The sequence below is a fragment of the Desmodus rotundus genome, chromosome 7, assembly GCF_022682495.2.
Source record: "Desmodus rotundus isolate HL8 chromosome 7, HLdesRot8A.1, whole genome shotgun sequence".
Classification (NCBI taxonomy): Eukaryota; Metazoa; Chordata; class Mammalia; order Chiroptera; family Phyllostomidae; genus Desmodus; species Desmodus rotundus.
Genome location: NC_071393.1, coordinates 10,866,842 through 10,885,315, shown reverse-complemented (window position 1 = coordinate 10,885,315; position 18,474 = coordinate 10,866,842). Strand labels below are relative to the sequence as shown.

Here is an 18,474-nt window from a genome sequence, read left to right as displayed (position 1 = left end):
TATTTACTATTTATTTGATTCCCAATATTCCTGGTTCCTGGATGCTAAAGGAGCTGAAACTCAACATGTTCAGTACCGAGTTCTTCCCTTCTCCTACTTCCCTTAGCCTAAGTCCTACTCCTCCCCCAGGCTTCCCTGTCCACCCTGTAACTCAATCCAGGAATGCGGGGGTCACCCTGGCTGCCTTCTTCTCCCCCTCCTTCCCCAAGCCCTCACAGTCAACCCATCACCAAGACTGTCTCCAAAGATGACCCCCAATAATTCTTCCCTCCCTGGAAGGGCGTGCTGACCTCCGGTCAGGAGGTAGAGCTTAACCATGGGCAAAAGGAAGAAGTTAGACCCGCACCTCACTCTATATACAAAAGTTAACTCAGTGGATCAGTGACCTAAAAGTAAGAGTTAAAACCACAGAACAATTAGAAGAAAACATAAGGGGAAATCTTGTGACCTTTGATTTGGCCATGGATTCTTGGATTTGACACCAAAAGCACAAGCAACAACAGGAAAGATCGATCAATACAATCTCATGAAAGGTAAAAGCTTGTGCGTCTGTGACATCATCAAGAAAGGGGAAAGACAATCTGTACAATGGGAAGAACATCTGTAAATCACACGGGGTGGGGCAAAAGCAGGCTTACAGCTGCGTATGTGAGCCACAGACATTACTATTGTGTTATCATTGGTTAATTATTGTATTATTTTCCGTATGAAAAATGGTAAGCCTACTTTGGCCAAACCCTGTATATCTGATCTAGTATCCAGAATATGTAAAGATCTCTTACAACTTAACACAGAAAGGCAAACACCCCAACTAAATGGTGGGCAAAGAAGACACACAAATGGCCAAAAAGCACATGAACGTATTTTCAACATCATTGGTAGTTAAGCAAATATAAAGCAAACACCTCATATCTTCAGTTTTTAAAGAAATGGAAAATAGTAAGTGTTGCCAAGGCTGTAGTGAAGTAGGAACCGTTGTACAAGGCTGGTGGGGAGTGTCAAATGGCAGAGCCACTATGGGAAATGGTTTGGTGGTCCCTGAAAAAGTTAAACACAGAGTTACTATGTGACCCCGCAATTCCATTCTGAGGTATATACATTCACAAGAATTGAAAACAAGGACTCAAACACATACTTATTTACCAATGTTCACTGCAGCGCTATTCATAATAGTCGAAAGGTGGAGACAACTCAAACGTCTATCAACAAAGAAGTGAATAAAGGAATTGTGGTCTATCCCTACAAAGGGATACTACGCAGCCATAAAAAGAAATAAAGAACTGACACACGCTACAACTTGGACGAACCTTGGAAACATGACGCTACGTGAAAGAAGACAGGTACAAAAGGTCACATAGTGTATGAGTCCTTTTATTTGAAATATCCGAAACAGGCAAACCTATAGACACAGAAAGCAGGCTACCAGTGGCTGGGGAGAGAGAGAACAGCGAGGAATGGCATAATGGGTATAAAGTGTTCATTAAAAAAATTTTTTTTCATTGATTGATTTGAGAAAGAGAGAGAGAGAAACATCAATTTGTTGTTCCACTCATTTATGCAGTCATTGGTTGACTCCTGTATGTGCCCTGACCGGGGATCAAACCTGCAACCTTCACATATCTGGACAACTCTCTAACCAACCAAGCTACCCAGCCAGGGCTGGTATAGTGTGTTCTTATGAGGTGATAAAAAAGTTGAAAATAGGCCCTGACTGGTGTGGCTCAGTGGGTTGGACGTCGTCCCGCAAACCGAAAGGTTGCTGATTCCATTCCGGTTTGATTGCCCGTCAGGACACACGCCTGAGTTATGGGCCAGGTCCCGGGTTGGGGGTGTGTGAGAGGCAACTGATCGACGTTTCTCTCGTACATCAATGTCTCTCTCCCTTTCTCCCTCCCTTACCCTCTCTAAAAGGAAATAAATAAAGTCTTTTAAAATGTCAAAAAGTTAAAAATAGGGAGAAGTGTTGGTCACACTGTATCACGAATGCACTAAATGCCACTCAGATGTACATATAATGATATGTTCGTCACCATCATCAAAGAGAGAGCACTTACTACCTACCCCTCCCCTTGAATCAGGCTGGCCTGGGGACTGACTGGCTTTGACCATTAGGATGCAACAGAAGTGATGTTCTGGGATTTCTGAGCCCAGGCCTTACCATAAAGTCTGTCTGCTTCTGCTTCTGGAAGCCAGCCGCTATGCTGTGAGAAGCCCCAGCCCCAGGGAGAGGCCCCATGGAGGTGAACTGAGGTTCCCCCAGTCATGCCTGAGCTAAGCTTCTAGCTGGCACCGACCGCCAGCCATGTGGGTGAAGCCATTTTGGAAACTTGCAGCCCTCCCCGCGGCCCTAGCTGACACCACATGAAACAGAACTGGCTTGTCACTTGACAGAATCATGAAAAATAAATTGTTTTAAGCCACAAAGTTTTGGAGTCATTTAGTATGCAGCAATACATACTCAGTTATGCCTCTAAAAACTTCACAGAACCGCCCGTTTCTCTTGAGGTTTATCCTACCCTGAGCCTTCTATCACCTGATCTCATTCTCTCGGCCCTCCGGTAGCATCCAAGTGCCTTAGTGTGCGCCCTGAGTGATCTGTCCCTGTCTGTCTCTGCAGCCCCAGCACCCCTCACCCACACCTCTAGCCCCTGCTACTCACAGTTCCTGGAACTCAGCACTTCCTCTTAGCATAAGCTATGCCTTTCTACCACCTCTCTCTTCTCCCGGCTAACTCTCCTTTAGGCCTCAGCTCAGAGCTCACCACCTCCAGGGAAGCCTTCCCTGACTTTCCAAGCTTAGTTAGGTACTTTCTCCAGGCATCCTCTTGCCCCCATGCTTTCCCTCCTCACAGCAGCTGCCCCTGAATTGCTCTTGCCACTTTAGAAACCTGCCTCTCTCACCACACTGAGAGTAATTAGGGCAGGGATGAAATCTTCTCTGTGTTCTCAGAGCCTAGCACAGGCCTAGCACAGAGTGGATACTCAGAGAAACCCAGAGGAGTGGAGGTGGGAATTTGGTGGTAGGGGCGGGGGGCCATCTCACATCTGACATGGGACTGGTGTCTGGGGCTGGGGTAATAAATGCCACGGCTGGGAATGTGGAGCCCCCCTCCACGTGCCCAGCTGTTCCCACCCAACCCCGGCTGAGTGCCTTGTCCTCTCCCCAGAAAAACGACGGTGTCGCTCAGTGGTTACTTGCAGGAGCTGTGCAGGCAGGCAGCCAGGGTTTCAAATCCTGGCTCTGCTGCCTCCTGGCTGTGGGACCCTCTTGAGCGTCATGCCCTTCATCGGTAAAGTAGGGCACGATAATGGCTCCTCATAGGCTGTCCTAAGGAATAACGATACATACAGATAAAAATGCTTAGTACAGTAGCTGGCATAGGGCGGGCTCCCTGAAATGTCAACTGGTCTCTTCCTGCCACGCTGTGAGCTACACTGATGCAGGCCGAGCACTGTGCCTGGCACACGGCAGGTGTTCAGCCAATGCCTTGGCAGTGAATGAGTGAGAAATCTGGTAAGAAGCAATAATCATCATCATAGCACTCAACTACTGCATTAACTCATTCAATCTTCACAACCAAGTAAAGGAGGTGGGTACTGTTATTGTGCCCATTTCACAGGTAATGAAACTGAGGCCCGAGAACATGCAGATCATAAGCAGTAGAGGCTGGACTGGAGCCCAGACAGTCTGAGCCCTTTAACCCTTTCTCCACCACCCCACACTGCCTCTCAAAGCCCGGAGGCCTGCCTCTCCTGTTAGCTTGGCTTCTAACCAGATTTGTGCTCTAAAGCACAAGAACATCTCTCTGGGCCTCAGTTTCCCCACGTGCCGAGAGGACTGTAGAAGCCAGTGTTGAAAGGCACTTCCAGTTGGTCGAAGAATCCAGACCCTGGCTAGTATCTGGCCAGTGCCAGTGACCTGCCGACCAGCCAGCCACAGCGGAGGCAATACTTTCCGCGGGCTGGACCGTCATGGGTAAGTCACTGCATATTGACAGCTGCACTGTCGCCCCATGCTGGGGGGAGTCTGGCCCCTAGCTATTCCCAGCCCCCTCCTCAGGGCTCCTGAAGGAAGCTGAGACGGCCACCCCCAGATGTCTATTCCTGTCCCTGGCCTAGCGCCGTGCTGGGGAAGCAACAGCTATTTTGAGCCCCTTCTCCCTTCAGGCATGAGCGGTGGGAAGGCGCTGGGTACATCCCGAACTGGGAGGCCGCCCATCGCAGCCTCACTCTGGATCTGGGCCACACCAGCCCCATGGCTCTGCCCATTTTTCCGGTTCTGGTGATGTGATCAGTTCTGGTCACAACCACCACACTGAGATGACCCAGGAGAACCGAGTCCGAAGGACTTCTGCCGGAGGCCGGAGCACAGGGTAGCTGGGCTTTGCCCTTTGGGGAGAAAACTGGAACAGATGCAGCTGGACCCACCAGTTGGGAGGAGGACTCTCTCTCGGAGCCTGAAATTGGGGAAGACAATGGTCAGGACCCTGCTGTGAATCTTGAGCACTCAGGCTGAGACAGGCCCTGTTCTAAGCACTTGACCTGGAGCAAAGTCATTTCATCCTCACAGAGAGGGGAGTGAGGTTCACTTAGAGAAGTGACTTGCTCCAGGTCACACACTGGTAAGTAGCTAAATCGGAACTTGAGGCAAACCCAGGCAATCTGGCTCCAGGGTTCCTGCTTTAACCACTTTCCTCTGAACCTTCCAAGCACAGGAGGATAATATAAATTGGGGGCATGAACACTGCCTTGAGAACCAGACCCCCTGTGCCATTCCTAACCACGTGGCCTGGCCAGACCACCCGGGTGAGCTCAGCTTCCTCACCTGTAAGCTAGGGATAAGGATAGCACCCACATCTAGGACAAAGGCAAGGATTACTAATAACAGAGTTTGGGGGCCGGGGCTCAGTAACTCCTCCAAATTATGAAACTAACATACGCATGTGGTAAAACAAAATAGTTCAAAAGGGGGGCACAGTACAAATGAGTTCCCCCTCCTATTCTACACCTGTGTCTCCACTCACCAGAGGTAGCCACTATCAACAGCTTCTGTGCCACCTTTTGGACGTTTCCCAAGCACATAAAGCCAGAGGAGCTGTAGAGGGTACTGGTTAAGGGCGTGGACTGCTTGGTCCAAATCCTGGCTCTGCAGCTTCCGAGCTCTGTGAAGCTGCCTTTCGCTCTCACAGACAGTGCTGCCAGACACATCCTGTTCACCTGTCATTTGGCACAAGTGCAAGACTCTCTGCAGGATAAATTCCTGGCAGAGTAATTGCTGGGTCAAACAGTAGTACCCTTGTAATTTCAATTAATTTTTGGATGAGCAAATTCTCACAGCAGGCAAGGGAAGGGGAAAGAGGTCCACAGAGCAGTGAGGATGAGGGAGGAGCGAGATGTGACGTTCTGGCTCTGAGGTCCAGGGAGGGCCCTGTTTGCCCCCACGACCTGGAGGAGGTGGCAGCTCCCCAGGCCCCCGGCCAGGAGATGCAGGGTTTAATTTTAGCCAGATTGTCCCCATAAAGGCTTTACAGGGAATTAGTTGATTGGATTAGAAGAGCAGCAGCTGCTTAACAAAATGGTAAAGCAGACACAATTTTCCTCTGCCACCAGCCGCCACGGCAGCATCCAGGATCTGATAGGGACCCTACAGATGCCAGAGGCACCTCGGAATGGCACCCCAGTTGGGTTTGCCTTCTTTGAACATCCTTCTAGGTCCCAGACATCCCAGAAGAGGTAGAGAGCTTAGAGTTAAGAGCACAGGTTTTGGGGTGAGACGAAAGGTCTTTTGCAGATTGAAATGACTGTGACCTTAGGAAAGTCATTTCTTTCCCTGAGACCTGCCCTCGGAGGGTTGATGCAAAGACTGAATGAAGTCAAACACATAAAGTGCTTAGAGTTCATTGCCTGGCACATAGTAAGAGCCTAACAAATGGCAGCCCGTCAGGTAAAGATGAAGAATAAAGCCAACTAGTCTGGATCGCCCCCCTCCCCAGAAGGCCCTGGAACAAGGTTAACAGGTGTAGCTTCCCACCCCCATCTTACCAGAGCATTTTAGTAGTTGCCTTAACCACCTCCTTAGGGAATGTTCCAGATTTCCTGGTCTGCAAAATGGGTCGTGTGATTTACGGTTTCAAGTAAGTTTTAAAGGCCTTGCCAGAATTAACGTTGGGTTTTGTGTCTGATCCAAAAGCACAAATTGAGCGTGGGAACCCTCAGATGGGAAGAAGCGAAAGCGCTCAAAGGCGGTTTTCTAAGCTCCCCTCCCTCATCTCCCATTTATCTGATGTGGGACCTTCCTCCGAGTGTCCCAGGAGTAGCGACAGCGAGTAGTACACCCCACGGGTCCAGGCAGTACCTGACTCGGTTAAGAGAGCACGGGGTCAGAGAGATCACTATTAGCCTCTCCCTGCGTGAGTTAGTGCCCGTGTGAGTTCTCCTCTCCCAGTCTCAGCCCCCTTACTCACCTGTAAAGTGCGGATACTAATGGCTCTGCGGCCCGCTGGGAGAGAATCCAGGCCGCCGGGCGTTCCGGTAACGCGCACGGCGGGGGCACACACCGGTCACCGCCAAGCGGATGTCGCCGCCCGGGAGGAGGCCGCCGCCTTCCACACCTCCTGGGCGGATTCCCCCCCGGCCTCCCGCGCGGCGCGGCGGGGACCGGGTGATTGCAAACAGCCGCCGGCCTCATTAGGAGACGTGTAATTAGAGGCTGGCGGAGCCGTAGCCGGCACTGGCTAATTACCGCAGGGAGCCGGCTGCGCCGCCGGCGCCGCACGCCGCGGCCGCGGGACCCGCGGGGCTACCGCCGGTATCCTGATCCTCGTGGGGCCGGCTGGAGGCCCAGCCTGGTCAGAGGAGGGGGTTCCAGAACCGCCCAAGTGAGCTACCTTCCAGCAGCTGTGCCTGGGGGGAGCAGTAGATCGCTCATTCAAAACAGTTTAAAAAGGACTCAACGGACGGGGACAACAGCGTGGTGACTGCAGGGGGAGGCGGGTAGAGGAGTGTATATAGGGTGGACTAATGTTAATGGAAAAAACATGATACAAAGTAAATTTAAAAAATATACATTTTGCAAGCCCTATGCTAGAAAAATAAAATAAAATAACAAAACAGAATTTACTATGCCAGGCGTTTCGCCCACCTTAACTCATTTAAATCTTACATCCACCCACGAGGGCCGAACCATTATTTTCCTACTGCACCGATGAGGAAACTGAGATCTACAGATAAGACTTAATCTCCCCGACAGCATGTGACTGCATAGTGACGAAGAGAGGATTCGAACCTACGCCTCTCCATTTTACACGAAGTGGACAAGAGAAGCCCTGCACAGGACATCAGCCGGTGGGTAAGATCAAGGACCCTGGAGACAGATGGCTTTAGGTTGGAATTCTCCTCCTGCTTCTTACTGAATGTGTGAATTTGATCTGAGCCCCAACTGCTTCGCATAAAATGTTGGGATGAAATGAGTTGAAGGCTAGGAAGTATTAAGGGCGTTGTTTTAGGGACCGGAGGGAGAAGGGAGAACTCCGGGGCTGTCTTTCTCTACGCACTACAGGCCTCTGACGCCCCCTGCTGGCGAAAGGGGGACGCTGGCGAGAACTTTTTTTTTTTTAATTAAAGATAATGAGGTTGTTCTTTAGTGAGGAGAAAAAGCAGACACTGTCCCCTCAGCAGGGCCACTGCTCTTCTGCCTCCCCTCATGCCCCTCTTCCTTCCTCAGAATCCCTCTATAAGGTGGTGAAAGATGAGATGGGAAAATTGAGGACTCATTTCAGATCTTGCAAATAATCAATTGTGAACCCTGCCTCCTTTTATGGACCTCACAGGGCCAGCCAAGTCCTTGACAGTTCCACTAATAGGGATAGGTATAAAGGCCTAGTCACAAGGGTGCACACAAAGTGTTGGGTATAACAAGAAAATCTGGAACTAATATAAATATCCATCATGGAAATATTGACCAGTTTAACAGTGGTACATCAAAAGAATACAATACTGTGTAGCTGAAAAATAAAGTTGCTGAACTTTGACATGAAAATATAGTCAAACAAGGAGAATGAAACTTACAGACATTATGTTGAGTGAAAGGAGATAGACAGACACACACACATGAAAACCTAAAGTTCAAGAACAGGCAAAACTAATCTTTCATAATAGAAGTTAGAATAGAAGCTACTTCTGGAAAGAATTTTGACTGGGAAGAGGGCATGGGACCCTTCTTGGTTGCTGGAAATGCTCTCTTAATCTGGGCAGTGGTTACACACGTCTATACATATGTAAAAATTCATTGAGTTGTACATTTATATGCACCTTATGTATGTTATGCCTTAATAAGACAGTTTTTCAAGCAGCAAAAAAGGAAGAGTACTAAACAGTATGACTGTTCTTAAAAAGAAAAGAAAAGAAAAATATAACAACATAGGGCAGCACTTCTCATCTCAAACGTTTTTCATTGTTTCAGGACTCCTTTATATTCAAATTATTGAGGATCCCAAAGAGCATTTGTTTTCTGGGATATATAGATATTTATCATAGATGTTAAAACAGATATTTAAAACACAGTACACAATTGCATTAGCTGTTAGAGTGATAATGTCAGTGCATGTCATGCACCTTCTGGAAAACTTTACTGTCCAATGTGAGAGAATAAAAAAGGCAAATAACATCTTACCGTTGTCATGAAAGTAATTTTGACCTTAGAGTTTTGGAAAACCCAGTGGTCCCAACATCTCATTTTGAGAACCACTTGCATACGGGAGAAATAACGGGAAAAAATACACCATATGATAAATTATTCTCTCTCATTGATGGGGTTTTACTTTTTTATTTGCTTCTTTGTGCTTTTTAGCTTAACAACTGGAAAATATAACGACCAGATTGTTTTTGCAAACAACAAAAAAAACGAGACAACACACCTGCCTCCGAAATATTGCTCAAAACACGAACAGTAATAACATATCTGGCTATATGGTAAAAAGTAAACCGAGCCCTAATCTGAAAGGGTCTGATTTCATGGGTCAATCCCTGCCTTATAAATGCAAGAATTCCATAGCCCGGCTTTAGGGAGAGAATACAAGTGCATACACAACTGTACTGCATTGTTAGAGAAAGTGAACGTCCCAAGGGCCCCACATGCAGCAGCTACATCCTACACAGTATTGCAAACTCTGGCGTGGAGCAGAAGTACCCATCAAAGTCTCAAACTGCTCCAACATGGAGTAAAGCACCGAACCAACCAAATCAGCTTGGAACTCAGCAGTACGCATGCGCTTTGTAAACGCAAACGGAGGCGGGGCTTGAAGGAGACTGACACTGGGTTCAGCCTCTCAACGTTACGGCCCCGCCTTCTTATCCTGCATCCCTGTCTGAGTGGCTGCAAGACCGCGGAGGCTAACCCAGTTTGCGCGCAGTGAAGCCAGGGGCGGAAGTCGCCATGGTGCGGTTCAAGCACAGGTAAGCATCCCCTCAGCGCCCTTCCTGTCCTCTGCTCGTGGCCCTGGCTCTGCGCTCACTTCCCTCTCGCCCGCTGCAGGTACCTACTCTGCGAAGTGGTGTCTGACGACCCCCGCTGCCGCCTGAGTATGGATGACCGAGCTCTGTGCAGCCTTGTACGGGACACGATTGCCCGCGTGCACGGGACTTTCGGTGCAGCCGCCTGCTCCCTCGGCTTTGCGGGTGCGAGGGTGCTGGGGAATCGGGCCGACCGGGCGGGGGAAGGGAAGCGAGGAGCGTTGGAGAGATTAGGGGCTGGAGGAGGGAGAAAGGGCACAAGCGACCCCCGGAGCTGCCAGGCCTGCTGCACCATCCTCTCTGTACGATGTTGTCCTCTTTAGGCGCCTGGGATCGAGCCCCAATTCTGGACGAGTACGAAGTTAGGCAGAGCGCTAAGAGCGGAAGGCAATGGAACTGTGGGCAGGAATCCCCTGTACCTATTTGACATGTGTGTATTGGGGATTGAGACTAAATTTAATAGGATGATCAGAATCAAATGAGGGTAGACGTGTAGAGTTACTATTAAGATAGGTGACTGGTTAATTGACATCACATGGGAAAAAACCCAACAGAATCCTGAAAAGCCCTTAATAGAGCCTGTAAAGTACCGAACACAATTGTAAAGGAAGGAGAGGGCCCTCCCTACAGCCACACAAATCCAAATTCGCTCCCTTTTACCTACCATGTGCTCCACAGGGAATCCTGGGGAATTACATGCACTTGGGCATAATTCTATGTCAGTTGCTACAAGAACCTACAGAACCTAGCCGCAGAACCATTTTTCAGTCAAGGGTTTTCTTCTGAGGAAGATGGACTTCCACCTCCCCACCCCCAGTTTATTGAGTTAACAAAGAAGTGAATTAGAACATTAAAAAATATCTGAGCCGGGGCTGGTGTGGCTCAGTGGATCCAGCGCCAACCTGCAAAGCAAAGATTCCCTCCGGGTCAGGGCACATACCTGGGTTGCAGGCCAGGTTCCCAGTAGGGGGCGCGTGAGAGACAACCACATATTGATGTTTCCCTCTCTAAAAATAAATTTAAAATCTTTAAAAAAAAAATCTGAATTCAGCCCTGGCTGGTGTGGCTCAGTGGAGTGAGTGCAGGCCTGCAAACCGAAAGGTTGCTTTTTTGATTCCCCTTCAGGCCACACACCTGGGTTGCAGGCCAGCTCCCCACTTGAGCGCGAGAGGCAACAGACTGTTTCTCTCCCTCTTTCTCCCTCCTGTCCTCTCTCTTGAAAGATAATTAAATCTAAAATTCTGAATTTATTCATCAGTTTTGATGGGTGTGCAAGGCACTGGATATTGTCTAACCCCCTTTCCTAAATGGTCTGTCCTAAAATATTTTTCCTTCAGGAGTGTTTTTACTCACTTGTAAGTCCCAAGTGGCACTGCCTTGCAGTCTCTGGCACATAGTAGGCTCTGTTACTCTTAAGATTTTTAACTTGCTTCTGAGAATCTCCAGTTTCCCAAAATGAGTTATTTTCCCTGCTGTAGTGAGATACCTCAATGCCTATACTGGAGTAGTGCTACTTCGATGCCGAAAGGAATTCTACCAACTTGTGTGGTCAGCTCTTCCCTTCATCACATACTTGGAGAACAAAGGACACCGTTACCCGTGTTTTCTCAACACCTTACATGTGGGAGGTAGGAGTACATGTGGTATGGCTGACTTTCAATAGGTTAACAGGTTCAGAGTTAACTCATGACTGATGGGTGGGTCTTTCCTCTCCTGCGAGAACAAGATGCTTCCCCTAGCTCCCAGTGTGTCTGAGGCAGGCACCTTTCACAAGCTGTTGACCACAAAGCTTTCATGTGCCAGGTACAATTAGAACATGTCAGAAGTTCCTGATTCAGTACAACAGGAGGCAGCTGTTGATCTTGTTGCAGAACTGCACCGATGAAGGTAAGCAACACCAACCATGTCCACGGAGCAGTGACTGACCTCCGGCTGAGTAAGAGGTCACACTGTGAAAAACACCTTTCATCCCTGCTGTCTGCTTTTCTCCAGGAGAGCGGGAAGCCATCCAGAAGTCTGTTACAAAAAGCTGTTTACTAGAGGGAGACTCGGGTGAGGAGGAACTTTCAGGTGGTGGTGACGAGGTGGCTGAAGCAATGGAGTGAACCTCTGCAGGCTGTGCGGCGTGCAAGCCACAGGGCCCACCTGGCGGAACAGGACATTCTGGGAGGCAGCAGGATCTTCCACATCTCTAGGATCTGCCTTCTCCATAACAAAATGGATGCCACTCAAAGTCCCTGACACATTGTCATGTTTGACTTTTGCTTCAATGTGCCCTCTCATCTCAGGCTGGTATACCCTCATCCCCAGAGTTCCTGAACTGGGATTTCTAAACTGCTTCCTTTTAAGAATGACAAGTTAGCCCTGGCTGGTGTGGCTCGCTGGATTGAGCACCAGCCTGCAAACTAAAGGGTCACTGGTTCAACTCCCAGTCAGAGCACATACCTGGGTTGTGGACCAGGTCCCTACTGGGGGGCGCCAGAGAGGCAACCACACATTGATGTTTCTCTCCCTCTCTCCCTCCCTCCCCCTGTCTAAATATAGTCTTTAAAAATGAAAAAGCATATATATTAAAAAAATAGAATGACAGGTTATAGCTCAGCCCAGCTCATGAACCCTTTTTATTCAGACTTGACACTGCCAAAGACATTACTGCGTGAGAGCACAACTGCTCAAGCTCACAGTCGTCATAACTTTAACCTATTTGGTTAAGTATGTCTAGCTGACCTGAATTGAACTTTAATAAAACAGAAAGCTCACATTGCTTGTGCAGGTAATTTATTTCAATTGTTTGCCTTCACATCCTATTACACCTAGAGGTTACTTTATTAAGCAGCAAAAGAATTCACATCACTCAAATTTAGCTCAAACCAAAGCATAAGACTACTCTAGACGATAGGGAGGCAGTGGGCAACCCAACTGCGTTCAACCCTGCCCTGCCCTGCCTCCAGGTGTGTTGGACTCCTCTGTTCCCACAACTCAGGCTACTGTCACTTGAAAAGAAGTTTGATTTAAAGGCTGGCAGGTCCCAAGTCTTCCTTAGTGAGTTATAACTTCCTTTGCCAAACAATAGCCATGTGCAAGAGACAAAACCCTCTGTCACACTGGCAAGTGCATCCCAGGTCTGGTCCCACAGCCTGGCCATGTCAGATGGAGAACTGCAATCCGAGCAGGGCGGCCTACATCCATTTTATTCCCATCCCTGTTTGCTTAAGAGAACTGAACAGACAGAAAAGATCCAACTATTTTTAAAAGACACACTGCTGGGTGTGCAGAAACCATGGCACCCTGACGCCTCATGTCAGAGCAGAGCAGTGCTACCTAACACTCTGGCTTGGACTGCTCCGAGGGATGTTAGAGGGACTCAAATTCATCTTGGGTTGTGAAAAACTAATTACACATGGGTCAAAAAGACTAACCTGGCAACAAACTAACAACCTTGGCAGGAAGAGATCTCTTGTGAGTGTCAATACTTTATTTTGGTGTAAAGATGGAAAGCTGGAAAATACACTGTATTTAAAATCTTGGTTCCCCCTCACGTTGTGGAAACCCCCTCCCCCCACCCAGAGCTAATCTGTTCAAACTCAAATACTTAAAAATTACAGCAGCAAAACAAAAGCACGGAAAAAAGAAAACCAAATGGAGACGGTAGCCTGGGCCAGTAGTGTCACTTGGTGTGGACGACTGAGGTGCTGAACAGAAGCTTCTGTTTCTGTTTTTTTCTTTTCTTTCCTCCTTTCTCTTCTAAGTGGAAACAGAAAGAGAGTTTAGCTTAGAATACCGTCCCTCGTTCCCTGGGCAGTTTTCATTACTGAGAATTAGAGTGGGAGCCAAGAGTGCAGGCCCTGGAATCAGAGTAGCTACACGCACACACCAGTCCTTGCATACTCTAGGTGTCTGTCTTCGGGCAAGTCACTTACTGCATCTCCCTAGACCTGTTTCCTCATGTGTAACATGAGAGTGATACCCATTTGAAATAGCTAATGGGAGAACGAAATTTGCACACGCCAGGCACACACAGGAAGCACACCATAAATGTCAGTGTTATTCCTACCACAGATACCAGACTGGGGATGGGCTTTGAGCCCAATTTCTGCATCTATTAGCCACCCGTTACCAACTCAGGATTCCAAAATCTACTCTCCACTACTGTATCTTCGGGGGCAGGGGGGAAGAGTTCCTCATAATTTCACGTCCAAGCCTCAAGACTAACCTGAGGTGCAGAAAGTGCCTACATGACACACCAAAGTAAATGTTAGCTGACACTAAAACGTGGGCCCAAAGGCTCAGGGAAAAGCGCCCGACCAGCGAGGCCTGCCGCCGGACGCAGGTGGCACCCAGCCCTCTGCCTTTACCGGAGAGGGTGTCTGCAGTGGCTGGCGTGTCCAGTTTCATGAAGGCTGCTTCAATAGCTTGGCTGAAGGAATTTTGGAAACTGGGCACAGGAACACGGTCCGAGTTATCACTCTCCCCATCACTGTCCACAGTGGCAGGAGGCACTAAGCTGTTTTCATCTAAAAAATACCAGGGTTACAACTCTAGAACAACTCTAGAGACTTACACTTTCTGAAAGGGGCCAAATCCCTCCTTTACAAGGAGGGACATCCTCACCTTTTGTTGGAGCAGTTTTGGGCCACACATCTGCTTTTGCTTTTCCAACTCTCAGCATCTACCCAAAGGGGAAAGGGGGAAAAAAGAAATCTAATGATTTGTTAAATAATGAGAACTCTGATTCTTCAACTACTCTTGGCCTCTCCCCTTCTTGGTACATCTACAGTAATATCTGAGACTAATCTACGAGTCTCCCTCTGAAAAAAGCCTTCCATGATTATTAGAATCAGTGAATTATTAGCCTGTAAGCCTATTAGAATCAGTGAAATATTAGCCTGTAAGCCTCCCCTTCTCCAACAGGGACTTCCAGAAAGAACAAGCCGTAGAGTTCATGTAAATACCCTCGGGCTGTTTCACAACCAAAGGATTTACCTGGGCAAAAGAAGGGAAAGGAGAGTCTTCTTCCAGACTCCCAATGCAGAATGAAGGGCTGCCCTGACTGGCAGCGGGTGACACAGGGGTCAGCAGAAAGTCTGAAAGGGAACCAGAGACCTGATTATATGAGTCAAGTTCCAACGAAGGGTGAACCCTGAATCAGGTGTGGACAATTACCAATCTCACCTCAAAAAGCAAACCTTGATCCAAATTCAACTCTGCCATGTTCTCAAAAAGCCAAGAACGTGGCCTATTATTCACACCAGTGATCACTACATAGAGAGAAGTATAGTGTTTACAGTAACACTAGAAAGCAAGTAACACTGAAGGCAGAATCCACTCCCACAGTGGGAAAAGCGCTTCCCACATCGGGTGGCTCTCAGGACCTAGGCTTGGACTGTTAGGACCGACTGCTCTTGTATAAATACCCTAAGGCCCTTACCGTCAGAGAAGCTAGTATGCAAAACACAGTTTTCACATCACGAGTAATGTGGTTGAAGTCCTGCCATGTTTCGTTGTACAGCAGCTCTTTTCGGTTACACACGCTCTTCAGAGCATCGGGGTCGTGCAGCCCTCAAGATCCAGTTCCCAGTCCCTGGTTCTAGTCCCAGTCCCTGCCACTCACCAAATCCCTGCCTTAGCCTCGGGTTCCTGATCACGACAGGCATGTGATCACAAGGGTAACCGAGAGTTTTAAATATTCTGATCTTGGACATTTTGCTTAACATACCTGACAGAGAAATAAACCTTTAAGTATCACAATATATGTTAGGTGGATGAAGAGCAGAAATGGTATCTCTCTAAAATTATAGCAACTCTTTCTCAAGTGCTTAATTTCGTAACACTGTAATACTTTCTCTCTATATGAGAAAAAAATATTTTTAAAAGACTAAAGGTCTCTTTAAACAACCTCTCCACAATGGTCTCACTCACTAGAGTGGAACACCATTACCAGTTTGGGACATAATCACCCCATATTTTTCTATACATTTATATATACAAACCCATAATGAAATGTTTTTGTGTGGTTTTTTTTTAAACCCACAAATGGTATCATGTTTTGTTTTGTTCTACAACTTACTTTTATCTTAAAGGTCTACCCATTAGTTCATGAAGACAGCTATTTCCTTCTTCAATAGGTGTAAAGTATTTCAAAGTATAAATACTATAATTAGTCACTTACCTACCAGAAGACTTTGTAGACCGTTTCTCCCCCTACCCCCCGCCACCTATTATAAACAATGCTACAATAAGGAGACATATACAAACATGTTTAAGCATACAGGGGGAGTATCTCAAAGGCAGAAACTAGAAATAAAACAGCAGGGTCACAGGGGAAAATCTCTATGTAACTACCCTGCCACAAGAGCTGCTTTGAGGTTTTTAGAGGCTAAGGCATAAAGTACTCAGTACAACCAATGGTAAAAGTGAATCGAATGGCAGGAACCTGATGTACTTCAGAAATATACTATCCAGAGTAAGGCTAGTCACCTAAAGACCCCACCATCCCAAACACGTCAGTGTTGTAAATTCACACACTAGGACTTTGCTTTAAGGTCTGGGGCTAGTGGTCAGCTTCATTCTTTACATCCCAACTTTATTCACCTGTTTGGGAACCTGGACTTCTGCTAAGAGGAGAAATGGAGAAAGCCCCATGGCCCTCAGTGCTGGTGGGACCCAAAGCAGAATCGGAGGAGCAAGTATAGGAATTGAAGGCAGGAAACTGCTGTAGATTCTCCAGGGGAATGTGGACTTCTGGGTCTGAAAGGAAAGATGAGAACGGTAGGTCCATTTATAGATTTCCTCAAATCTTTTTCAAACAGTTGAGGACAGCCAATATAACTCCCCCCAGGGGTGGGGGGGGAGAGTAGGATGTGGACAAGAAGCCTTAAAACCCTAATTTATAACTGTCACCTTAGAGAGTAAAGGTGGGATTAATGATCCATCCAGAGAGCACATGGGACAATTAACCCCAGCATTCGGATCTCCAATTCTCTCCCTGACCAGGTTTTTGCACCAACTATGCCAAGGATGAATTTAATCTTACTCCTTAACTACGTGCCATGCACTTCAACCCAAATTAAGTCTATGACGGAGGTACTCTCATGATTCACACTTTAGAAATGAAGAAGCCCTGGCTGGGTAGCTTGGTTGGTTAAGAGTTATCCCGATACACTAAGGTTGCGGGTTTGATCCCCGGTCATAGCACATACAAGAATCAATCAATGAATGCATAAATAAATAGAACAAGAAATTGATGTTTCTCTCTCCCCCTCTAAAATCAATCAATCAATCAATCAATAATTGAAGGAAACAAGTGGCAGACTGGGATGTGAACCCAAGCAGTCTGACTCCTGGGGTGGGGCACTGAGACTCTGTACCATGATGCACAACCATACTAGTTCAAGATGAGAGTTCTTGAACTTACATTTGCCCTGTTTCTTGTTCTCTTCCATCTCAATTCTACGCTCTCGACGGCGCTCCTCCCGAGCCTTCTTCTGGCGCTGACGCTTCCTCTTCTCAATGTCATCTGTGGGTTGGTTGAGTTATGAGGAGACTGACCCAGGACAACCTGGCCATTTCCTCCTCCCAGATGACTAGTAACTAAAGCCACATTGGTGGCCCCAGAAGGACTTGATAAACTGTATCAAGAAGTTCTGAGACTCATAAGGAGCAATAGCTCCTTAACTCCTCCCACCCTGGGTGTCTAGTCACAAGAATCCCTGTATTCCACTCTAAAGAGAAGCAAAGCCAGGGCATTCTTACCTGAGAATATCTCTAGGGTTTCCTTAGAGACCACAGGAGGATGCAGAGCCAGTTCGCAGATGCTGAACTCGCAGGTGAGTGGCAAGTGAGAGAGATATCTATGACGCTGTCGAACATCCTACAGTGGAAAGGGGACCAACACTCAACTAAGTCCAGGCCTTGCTCGATGGGAAAAATTCCCACCCGGGACAGCCAACAGTCCACAAACACTCACAGACAGCACTGGAGCTCAAAGAGCAGTGCTCAAGTTATCACCATTTTGAAAAGCCAAACAAAAAGTGTCAATTAAGCTACAGTAAGGTAGACTCAGCAACCGAATGTGGTTTTTTTGGTTTGTGCTAGAAATGAATGAATTGAGCCTGGTAATAAATGATCTAAAGCTGATCAACTGTTTCTGATTTTCTGGAGTCCATGACTGAAGGGAGAGAATAAGGAAAATAAAAAGAGTTATTTGTTGGCAAAAATCTGAGAACCACTAACGGAATTAATGGTAACTAGGTAGACACATAAAGTAGATTTGCCTATTGTACAAAGCTTGGCCTAAAACAATAAAAAATGAAGCCAACAAATTTAATTTTTTCTTTTTCAGCAAGTTTTATGGAAAGTTTAGTACTGAGAAATCTAGGCTTATAACGAGTTTCAGATCAATACAGGGATAACTCCCAAAGGGCAAAATTTTACATATGTAAATCATTAGGCAACTAATTCATAGGTATCTAAGCTTTTAAAAAAATCTCCAAGGACTTTTGTTTTCTTGGACATTTCTCCCAAGCAATAAGGAGAAAAAGAAACAAACTCATCTGGAATGAAAGTAGGAGACATCTATATTCCCAAGCCACTGTAATAACCTATGAAGCACAAAGCAGGGTGGCTGCCATAACAGAACCCCGGCATTTAACTTTTAAAAGGTAACGCCATTTAACTTTTTAAAAATTCATGGCTACCATGACAAAAATATTTAAAAATACAAAAACTAAAGGCCTCAAAGGCTTGTGAACTTGGGTTGACAAGGCCCACCCTCAGAGACGTTAGGTTAATGCTCCACCTCTAAAGCAAGGCCTTACCTCAGACATGGAATACCCAGCGATCTCCACCACCGTTGCTGAGATCTTCTCAGGGCTCTGCTCCAGGCTGCCATACTCCCGCACGAGGCAGCGCACGTTCACGGGGTGCAGGAACATGTACTGCCCATCCTCCGCTGAAGACAAGTGGC

The 18,474-nt window shown here is 47.2% G+C and overlaps 2 protein-coding genes across 3 annotated transcripts in view; one reads left to right on the top strand and one right to left on the bottom strand.

Moving 5' to 3' along the window:
* The first annotated feature begins 9,381 nt into the window (after positions 1-9,381).
* On the top strand, positions 9,382-12,273 carry POP5 (POP5 homolog, ribonuclease P/MRP subunit). The gene is made up of 5 exons (XM_024566934.4): positions 9,382-9,452; positions 9,532-9,674; positions 10,988-11,137; positions 11,313-11,396; positions 11,502-12,273. The coding sequence occupies exons 1-5, from the start codon at positions 9,433-9,435 to the stop codon at positions 11,612-11,614; spliced, it is 510 nt and encodes a 169-aa protein (XP_024422702.1). The 5' UTR covers positions 9,382-9,432; the 3' UTR covers positions 11,615-12,273.
* Positions 12,271-18,474, bottom strand: part of RNF10 (ring finger protein 10) — a 28,183-nt gene continuing 21,979 nt past the window's right edge. Inside the window, exons 10-17 of one of the 2 annotated variants that reach the window (XM_024566700.4) lie at positions 18,326-18,459; positions 17,262-17,379; positions 16,924-17,025; positions 16,101-16,256; positions 14,493-14,593; positions 14,121-14,178; positions 13,865-14,023; positions 12,271-13,253 (exon numbers count right to left, since the gene is read on the bottom strand). In XM_024566700.4, the coding sequence (XP_024422468.2) occupies positions 13,177-13,253; positions 13,865-14,023; positions 14,121-14,178; positions 14,493-14,593; positions 16,101-16,256; positions 16,924-17,025; positions 17,262-17,379; positions 18,326-18,459 (905 nt within the window). In that variant the 3' untranslated portion in view covers positions 12,271-13,176. The remainder of the gene's footprint in view (positions 13,254-13,864; positions 14,024-14,120; positions 14,179-14,492; positions 14,594-16,100; positions 16,257-16,923; positions 17,026-17,261; positions 17,380-18,325; positions 18,460-18,474) is intronic. The other variant, XM_045200701.3, reaches the window with a different exon arrangement.